This window comes from Xenia sp. Carnegie-2017, unplaced genomic scaffold, assembly GCF_021976095.1.
Source record: "Xenia sp. Carnegie-2017 unplaced genomic scaffold, XeniaSp_v1 HiC_scaffold_22, whole genome shotgun sequence".
In the NCBI taxonomy this organism is placed as follows: domain Eukaryota; kingdom Metazoa; phylum Cnidaria; class Anthozoa; order Malacalcyonacea; family Xeniidae; genus Xenia; species Xenia sp. Carnegie-2017.
In genome coordinates this window covers 4,890,468-4,900,895 of record NW_025813485.1, presented here as the reverse complement: position 1 = coordinate 4,900,895, position 10,428 = coordinate 4,890,468, and the positions used below count along the sequence as shown (strand labels likewise).

Sequence of the window (10,428 nt, the reverse complement as noted above, 5' to 3'; positions counted from 1 at the left end):
GTTGTGCGTCCCGGCAGTTTGTTCGATTGTCATGAGTAGCGCTTATGTTGGCGTCGGATTTTGCGTGTTCGTAAAGTCTTGTTGGTATGGTTCTGTTAGTTTTACAGTTCTGCGGTCCAGGCTTGGTATTTTGTCTTTCTTAGAAAGGAAATATGATATTTTAGAAAGATTACTTTACATCTTTATACCTCGAATCTTGAGTTTACAAGATGATGTTTTTTGGAGTGTGCTTCCCCATTTATTTTTTCAAATTGTCAGCTGAAAAAGGTTTTTAAAACTATAAAGTATGATAAATTTACAGGTTACTATAGTAATCATACAAGTGTTTTGACCAGTTTAATGTTTTTTTTTATTCTTGGGAAAATATTACTGCACATACATAGTTTGGCGAAAATTTCAGAAAAAGATGCTAGCCATCGGAAAGGTTATTAATGTTATTTATACGAATTAATTTACAAAGCTTTTGGACACATCGTTCACAAATTCTCATTTGTTAATTTCATATTTCTTATTCAATTAATCTAGAAATACTCTTTGTTTGATGGACATTAACAAATTCAGTTTTTTTTTATCTACTTTTGCAGTTCAATTTAAACAAAATCTGATAAAATATCGTAGATGAACTTTCACAGTATGTGTATCATACATGTACTTAACAAAATGTAGTTGTGACAACGAGAAATGCAGCTTCATTAAAAAAGAATTTCGTTCATACGGGCTTCACACAACAAGGAAAAATTCCTCATGGAATAAATTTTTGTTGATGATGAAGAAAGGAAATGTTCTTTACGATTGCATATTGTCATTGATAACCATCACGCAGTCACTAGACACAAATAACTGTTCCGCTTTCATGTACATAAACACGGTAGCCACCAAGGATAACAAAGTGACGACAATACCACAGGTTAGTGTTATCGCCTAAATAAATAATAACTCAAAATGCAACATGAATATTACGAAAATTGTCGTTAAGTCATCTATAGTGTTGTTTTGTTCGTACTAAAACCTTGAACAAAGAAAATTGAAACATTATGCAATAATTGCTAGTGAGATTCCAGCTAACCTCATGTACAGGATCACCAATTAGAAACATTCGCATTCCACAACTTTCCCACCTAGGATGTGAATGAAAAAGCAAGTTTATCACCAACAGTCGCCTTTTTTAAAACATTGTCGAGAACGAAAAAATGCACACCTGCTTTCGGTCCAAGTAGAATAATATTTGCTAGAATAATCATGAAGATCGAATGCTGGTGATTTCGCTATAGATGTGTAAACACTGGCTCGCACGCATTCCTTTATACTTCTCTTATATATATTATAATCAACCTATAAATCGACAAAATTCTGTCATCACGTCTTTCTATCATGGAATATGGAAACAAGACGTCATTTACATCAATCCATAATTTGAGCTAATATACCTTTTGCTTTCACAAAACAACATGATTTTAGCTGGATTCAATTCAAATAAACCATATACTGTAACTATACTTACTTCACGCTCACACTTCGTTTGATTGAGTCTTTCTCCTGTGAGATAAGAGAGCAGGTATTTTATCAAGCTTGAGAAAAGGTTAACTTGGCCACTATCAGAGAAAACTCCAACATAACGTGCGATGTTTCTTCTTTCTGACGCTGTAAAGAAAAATGAATACAAGAAAGTAAGAATAATGATGTTTTCCATCTGCCTCCAGGAAGACAAAAACTACAAAAAGTAGATAGCAGATCACAGACCCTTATGTATTGTCGAAACAGCATCATAAAATACAGAACAATCTCCTGTATTGTACAGACACATCAACAGTCGATTTACCTACATATCCAAGTCAAAAATTAGTAGCACATATTTAGTAAGGCTTAGCCAATATGAATAGGCTTAGTCAATCGTAGTTGGAAAAACTCTCAAGAAAGATTTTTATTTGTTATAATAAGCAATTGAGTATAGACAGATAATTTAAGTTTCCTTTATCTGTATCAAAATTTTATAAAAGCAAACCAAAATGTGGAGGAATACTACCTTGAATTATCAGAATACCGGGAAAATCAAGACGTTTTTGACTAATACTTATATTTGTATTTATGAAAGAAAATTCAACATGTCTCAATTATGATAAATGAGTGAAATGAATAAAATGATTAAAAAGTTACATATCTACAATTAAAGTCTCATACTGCAACACTAATAACCCTTTCGCGTTGGATTGCACGCAAATTCAAAAGTTTCACACATTATTCACGGTTAAAAAAATTTCAATAATTGTGGCATTATTGAATGACTAAAATAACAATAAACAATTTCAAAGTAAATAGAGAACAGAATGAAACTAACCAACTCTTCACTAGCTTCAATGTCATCTTTTGTTTCGTTGTACGCTAACTTATACAACGTTTTGGCAACAGTTGTTGCCAAATTTGTTATATTCTGTAAAACAAAAATATAGGCAAAATTCAGCTTGGAACAGTTTTTTTCACAGACCGCTTTACTAAACAATAATTTACAACATGTAGTTATATACCTCGAGTTTGCCAATAAATAAGTGAGAGTTGAGAATAAAGTTAGAGAGGTAAAAATAGAAAGTCGAGAGTCAAAAAATTGACAGTGTGTATGAAAATGAGGCGAAAATTCATGAGGAAAACTGTAGGTAATATAAATCCTAATATATCTGTATATATGATTTTAGTAACTAAAAAAGCTAATAGACACAAAAGAATACATATTATCATCCGACATACAACTCACATTTGGCACATGAGGATTTTATGATACTGGGTTTTTAATACATCGACAGAATTATTAGATTGCACTCTGCAAATGGCACGTTTTAAACATATACTTATTAAAGTCAATTCAGTCGGCCGAATTCGGCGGGAGTTCAACAAAAATTCACAAAATATTATATTCAGTAGCACATGGACTTTTTTGCAAAACAATAACCAATATGTTTCAGATTTATAATTTTGAAATAAAAAAATTTCATCTTAACTTTTCCTAGCATTACCTATTCACTACCAACACGGTCAATTTAAATTTTCGATAGCCTATCATTCTTCTTATACAGTCGTCTACATTCAGCATTAATTTCAAGGAAATAAAACAGAAGGGATTTGTTGTCATATTCATCTTTATAATCAAGTATCGACTTTTTATTTTTGACTTTTGGCTTTTCATTTTATGCTTTGCATGTGTTCTTGAATCAATCATTACTCTCAAATCTCGACTATCAAAATTTAGATACAGGATCATTTGTTTTGTCAGCTACATTGAATTACCAAACATTTACCTTTACACTGCTTTGAAACAAATCCAACTCATCAAAACGACTGTTGTAAAACCTATGCATTTGAAGCAACATAAATTTTTTGGTTATGAATAAATAAAACAAGCAATGAACAATACTTTGATGTGACAAACAAAGAAATGCAATAAAATTACTAGTATTTCATCAACGGTATTTTTTCGTGCAGGAAATGCTGCGCGTCAGACGTCAGACCTGTTTAGGCATTCAGTCGCATTTTCCGTGACAAATGCATGGAGTCATTTGATTTAGAACGCCATATGCATAGTCTCTGCATCTTACGCATTAGGCAAGCAAATTGAGTATAGTTAAATCACTGACTGAACAAAATACAAGTAGCCATACAAATCATTAGAGATTAGTCTGATTTCAAGAGTAAATGAGTAAAGTACCCTTACTTATTCGTGTACGCTGCTTTGTGGTCGGTAATAACTACGCCAGGAACACCTCCATTTTCTTTTAGGAAACTTTGTAAAGACGAAGGAGGCAATGGTCGGGGATGTGACGAATTCGCAGATGGATTTTCAATAGACAAATTCACAGTCGCACCAAATTTAGATAGCAAATTTAGCATAGCCTGAAAAAAAACAGGTTATGAACTTGTTTCCGAACTTTTTTTATCAATATGCTAGTGTTTAACGACCATAAAATGGACGATTACATGTATGGATGAAAGTTTATTGAAAAATGTACGTAAAGCATTTAGCCAATGATTTACATATGTTGTAACCATGTACCAGAAACACCATACACGTACCTTCACAGAAGCATCTTTATGTTGATTTGGGTGACTGTGGGCCCATAACGAATTTTCATCGGACAAACCGACTTGGTTAAGTTCCATATAATACAAAATATTAGACAGACCGATCTTTGGAAACTATAACAACAAATAAAAACAGTTTAATAACAGTTGCAGTAATATTATAACATACGTAAGCAAACATGCAGTGGTTTGAGTCCGGGAGTACTGTTGCAAGTTTGTAGATGTAGATCGTTCAGGTTAACGCAGTCCTGATAAAGAGTGTTGGTCTTGGTGATGACTGACGTTTCGACATCCTTAGAGGTAGTTACCTTCAGAGTTAACTGTCAAGGATCAACTGTAAAGGTGAACTTTTTGTCCAAAATGTCAGTCAACACAAACACCAAACCTGGATTACTCTGCATGGATGATCTGCACCAACACACATGCTAAGTAGCACAACGTACAAAAAAAATCATTTAGAGGACTATTTATTCCACATCTTATGAAGTTATTGCCTAAAATCACGGACAATATAATGCAATACAAGTTCTAAAAAGAAGACTCATTTCGCTAGTTATTTACAGGCATTCAGAGACGCGTGCCCAAACATGTAACTTCTACGAAATCATTCGTTTAAAGGCCGTCTGATGACATGCAACAACTTATTGGACAAATAAAGGACATTAAAAATGTTTATTACAAGAAGTTTGTTTAAATGTTGCTAGTGACTAACCTTACTGCTGACATCCCTTGGAAAATAACCGTTAATCATATCATAAACCATACGCGATGAGCCAATATAATCCCAGGATTCCTATTATGATCATTGATGAATACGTTATGATAAACATATTTTTACATATGGCAGCTACGAAGACACTTTTCAACCAACATTATCACTCACTCCGTTAAAAAATGAAAACATGATATGCTTTTCTTCTTTTTCGATTCAGGAGGCTTAATTGACCCCTGTAAAACATATACAAATCACATATGGTCTTATAAAAATAGTAAAATAATCTTAAAAAGACAATCAGTATCATATATAAAAAGTGCAGGATATTCACGAGCTATAAGCAACACTTGTGCAACATAATGAGTTTCATGATATATTAAATAGTTTAATTAAACGCAAGCTTAAGTAGAGTCGCTTCTTGGCAGCGCAGTCTATAGTATACACAAATTATTTATTAGTTGCAAATCTCGACAAGCTAACGCTGTAAACAGTATAACATAAAATACAGCAAGGAATCCAGCTGAGTTTCAAAAAACACTGCCTTTTGACTAAACAATAAAATGTTTCAACTTGATTTGAATCAATAATATTTCATTTCTCCATTAACACCCGTTCAATTTGATTCATGCGTACGTATCATGATGTGTACGTATCGTGATGTGTACGTATCATGATTTGTACGTATCGTGATGTGTACGTATCATGATGTGTACGTATCGTGATGTGTACGTATCATGATGTGTACGTGATCGTATCATGATGTACGTATCGTGATGTGTACGTGTACGTATGTGTACGTATCATGATGTGTATCGTGATGTGTACGTATCATGATGTGTACGTATCGTGATGTGTACGTATCATGATGTGTACGTATCATGATGCGTATCGTGATGTGTACGTGATGTGTACGTATCGTGATGTACGTATCATGATGTACGTATCATGATGTGTACGTATCGTGATGTGTACGTATCATGATGTGTACGTATCGTGATGTGTACGTATCATGATGTGTACGTATCGTGATGTGTACGTATCGTGATGTGTACGTATCATGATGTGTACGTATCGTGATGTGTACGTATCGTGATGTGTACGTATCATGATGTGTACGTATCATGATGTGAACACCCATTCAATTTGATTCATGTGTACGTATCATGATGTGTACGTATCATGATGTGTACGTATCGTGATGTGTACGTATCATGATGTGTACGTATCATGATGTGTACGTATCATGATGTGAACACCCATTCAATTTGATTCATGTGTACGTATCATGATGTGAACACCCATCGACTTCATAACAATTTAAACATTTTCAATAAAACCTAAGTTGTTGGCTTGTTGCGTAGATATCGCACAAGCAAAGAATACATTGCATCAGAATTACAACTTACTTTTCGTTTGTGTTTTCCAAGAGCATCTGCAACAGCGAGTAAAACTGCTATGCCAGAGCCATCATTATCTGACCCAAATGCAAAATTATGGAAAAATGCTGAGCTGTCAAGCTATTAAACATACGAAAAAGTGTTCACACTGTACAAAGCAGTTACTTAAAGTGAAGTAATGTTTAACTCTCTCTATATATAAAAAATGCCTTTCCTAAACCAAGGCAAGTTTATGACAACAAATCAAATAGTTTCATAATATATATAAACCTTTGCAGTAGCAAGCACAACTTCAGGATTTGTTTCATTCTGTAATGGAAACAATGTTCCCCAAACATTGACGTCACCCAATGGATCACAGAACATATCTGAAATAAAGTTTTCGCTAGATTAGACACCACAATTACGTTATTCATTGGTACGAAACTAATGTAATGGAAATATACACTATTTCATGACATAATCAGGGAAATATACATATGCCAAACACTCAAAAAGAAAACCATTTAGTTTCAGCAGGCCTTTTATTTGAATTAAGTCATAGAGAAACAACGAAAACTTTGGGATATAGCTAACTCTAAAATAGTGAAAATCATCCAAATACAATACATATTTTAGATGACTATGACACAGTTTAAAATCACTCGAAGAAGTCTTTAAAAACAAAACTGATCTTTACAGTCTCACTTAAACAAATTTATCGGCTGATTTCTTTGGAATATTCAAGACTTTGGGTATTTTACACAAAAAACGATCAAAAACTAGAGCGCTCTTTTTTCCGTGACTGAAGTGTGAGTAAAAAACCTTGCTTATAATGCCGCAAAATGGGCATACAGTTAATAGCATAAAATACCATTGGTTAATTTGTGACTGCAGAAGCAATGCACAATATATTGGAAATTTGTCAGCTTGCTGTACTTCTTTGCACCAACGTTTTAATAAAAACGAGTATAATACAATTTTTAGTGATTAATAAAGATCTTCTTCCATGCATATAGCTAAAACCCAATAGAACATAGCTGACTACTTAAGAATCTGCTGTAACTTACGTTCAGAGAAACTTGGTATTTCACCTTTCCTCAAACACGTCGGTGTATCTTTAGCAGCATACATAAAGCATCGCAACTCAACTCCACAAAGCGGATAGTCGGGCTTCTCATTATTCATTGCTTTGTTGTGTTTTCTATAGCACTAAAAAACATGTATGTCAACTGAATTTCAAAAACTTGTGGCCACAATAGACGAATACTGTAATTGTCAAGACATAGTGATAAAAATAGTGACAATTTCAACGGAATTGCACGGAAAAGCTAAATAATTGACAGTTAAAAAGCATGTACAGGCTTTCCATCACCTAATCTATTTTGTATCTGTATCTATCTATCTGTGTAACACATACGAGATGATATGACGGATTTTTCTTCGCAAGACATTAAATGTAGGTGCGCACTGCGCACATGAAGCTAGCCTAATAGAAAATTGTGGGAGAGAATATCCATACATGCATGTTATAATCCTAAAAACAATTCAAAAGAATTTAATACAGAAAAACATACACATAATGAAAATTGTCTCTCCCGCCCAGTTACTAATGTGGATACGCCATTGTTGAAAAACAACTCCATACAGTTTAAAAAAAGCTTTATATATTATGCCTACAATTATAATTACTAAGTTTATCTAAATGGAGCAACCACAAGCAATGGTAATTTATTTTTTCTTTATGTCTATTGGTTAAGGATATATCTAAAATTTCGAGTGGAATACTTGAGCATTCGATTCACTATGCATGTCTAACGTTCCTGATTCTGTATTCATGTAGACCATGCACAACAGCTAGCTATACATTGCAATATTAAACTCTAATAAATTGATTGACAAACCTCTATCAGTTGATCATATTCATGTTGATCATAAAGGGCAAAGATAGGAAAATCGTAGTAGTTATACGACATTGCTGAGCCCTAAATATGTAAGAATAACACTCATACATAATTTGTTACTGAAAAAGCATAGAATCCTAAAAAAATGCATGCTTGGCAATAAGCTTCTTCAGAACTAGGCAAATTTGTTTTAAATACATAAAACAAGAAATCTAGCTTTTTTCTTTGTTTATTCGTCAACAAATGAAATCATTTAAAGCTTGTTTTCACTTGTGCCACAAAAACAAATTCTTTGAATGAAGATTATTTTACTCAACACTATTTATGCCAGATGAACTAAAACTCAAGTTTACATATGGTCTTTCATGTAACTCATGCATATCAACTGTAATTCATGCCGTAAAATACATCCTCACTAATTGTAACAATGTGTTTGGTACTAAATAGAATTGTGCATGTTTACAACAGAAATGATAAATGCATCTATACATACACTAGGATTCCATGATGAATTTTTATCACCAGCATCACAACAGTGTTCCTGCTCATTAGCATTGCAAATATCTATTGAAAAATATATTCACTTAGGTTGCTTTACGTCAAGCCACATGATAATGATGTTACAAGTTATATGTCAGGCCAAGTTGTATAACGCCATGCCAAGCAAAATGTTCTGATTGATTTAACTAGAATAATTCACTCTTCAACATAGAAATTTACACAAACAAAGAAGCAATAACATTTTTAAAATTACTTTAAAAGAACAATTGTGTTGGTTCCAAACTTACCAAAATTTTGATTTGGACATGGATACTCTGGTGAAAAGCCTAAAAGAAAAAATTCCCTTTTTAAACCAAAGTTTCAGTTTTGTCTCTACTTTGTAATTACTTCACAGAATAAAAATAAAGGTAAAAATACCTAAGTGCAATTCGCACCTGAACTTGGGGGAGTAGTTTTATTATCATGAAGAACCAAAGCTCCAGAGATTTTGTGGGCATCTTTTAACCTTTTCAATCTGTCGCTATAAAGTAGACAGCAAATCATTCAAAAAGCTTATCAAACAATTTAGTAATAATACAATAGTTTGAATCAAACAGCAATTTTTGATGCTTCGTATCAACTCTGTAAAAATGCTCATTTGTATTTGAATAAATTTTGTTGTTGGCTTTTTTGGAATACAACTTACATTTTACTTTGATGCAAGAAACAAAAAAATAATTTTCAAGTTTTTTTTGTCAATTTTGTCCAAAAGCTTGCTTGGCAAACAAGAAATAGGACCAATTAAAATCTAACAATTATAAATAAGATTTTCCAAGAACTCACTGTGTGAAATATTCAGCTGTAAACAAGGGGACATAAGGATCATGTTTTCCTTCATGCAATAACCAATTAAAACTTTCTTCAGAGTCAATATAATGAACAACACCAACATTACCTTTACGACTGGCTATAAAGTTGAGCATTACATTATAATAAGCAATTTGAGATGAAAGTCAGTCAATCAAACAATGTAACAATAACATCCAGAAAAGACAACATAAAACATTATATAGTAACACTCACATGTACATCCAATCTGATGAGTAGCATTAAGCAATTTAGTGCATGGTTTGAAATATTTAATTGTTTTGTATATACTGTCTTCTAATTTATCACCTAAACAACAAAAAGAAAAAGTTTGGATTGATTATTAGGTATTTGATATCTTTGAGACTATATTTCTTAAAATATGTTAAGACCATAATTTTTCCCGCGTGTCTGAATGTACCAGAGAGCTGAATTTCTGCTAAATTCAAAGTTCAAATTTCCAATTTTTAGATGGTAATTTCTACTGGTCAATTCTGAAATATCGTACAGTTTCATTTGAAAATTCTTCTTAACAATTTTCGTGGCTTCCTACTAAAACACGATTATCTTTCAATTCAAATAAAGTATTAAAAGCACATTTCAAAATTCATAACATATTTATGTCAAGCAGTGCAAATTAAAGAAAACTTACCAGATGCTGAAAATAATAAGCAAGATAATAAGAAAAAAGTTAATAGAACTGCGTTCCAGAGTTTCACCATTTTGATATTTATTTTCATGTAAAATCAGGGGGGGTGTAATTATTAAGCCGTCCAATCCTTTACATTTCTTTGATTCTTTCTGGTGTACGTAAAGATTTTACCTCAATAAGCAATTCTCCAAAATATTTTAGAAGTATGGAAATATGTTTGTTTTTCCAAACACAAGCATTTTAAATTTCTCTTCAAGTATGTTGTTTGGACTGTCGAGTTATCGTTGTACATTCTTTTTATGAACATTCTAATCAAAATTTCTGGTAGCTATAACGGTTGCTATCAAGTCAATGTTTTTCTTTATT

General features: G+C 32.6%; 1 protein-coding gene across 1 annotated transcript; it reads right to left on the bottom strand.

The window, feature by feature from the left end:
* Positions 1–325: 325 nt before the first annotated feature.
* Positions 326–10,147, bottom strand: LOC124446725 (nicastrin-like). Its single transcript, XM_046997588.1, is given in 22 exon segments — positions 326–921; positions 1,067–1,118; positions 1,199–1,332; positions 1,502–1,641; positions 1,741–1,819; positions 2,336–2,428; positions 3,288–3,339; positions 3,701–3,879; positions 4,060–4,182; positions 4,781–4,855; positions 4,858–4,861; positions 4,952–5,016; positions 6,190–6,300; positions 6,451–6,548; positions 7,230–7,371; positions 8,064–8,144; positions 8,557–8,627; positions 8,852–8,890; positions 8,999–9,084; positions 9,387–9,510; positions 9,627–9,719; positions 10,063–10,147. Coding segments are annotated over 22 exon segments (2,046 nt in total). The 5' UTR covers positions 10,133–10,147; the 3' UTR covers positions 326–786.
* Positions 10,148–10,428: the final 281 nt, after the last annotated feature.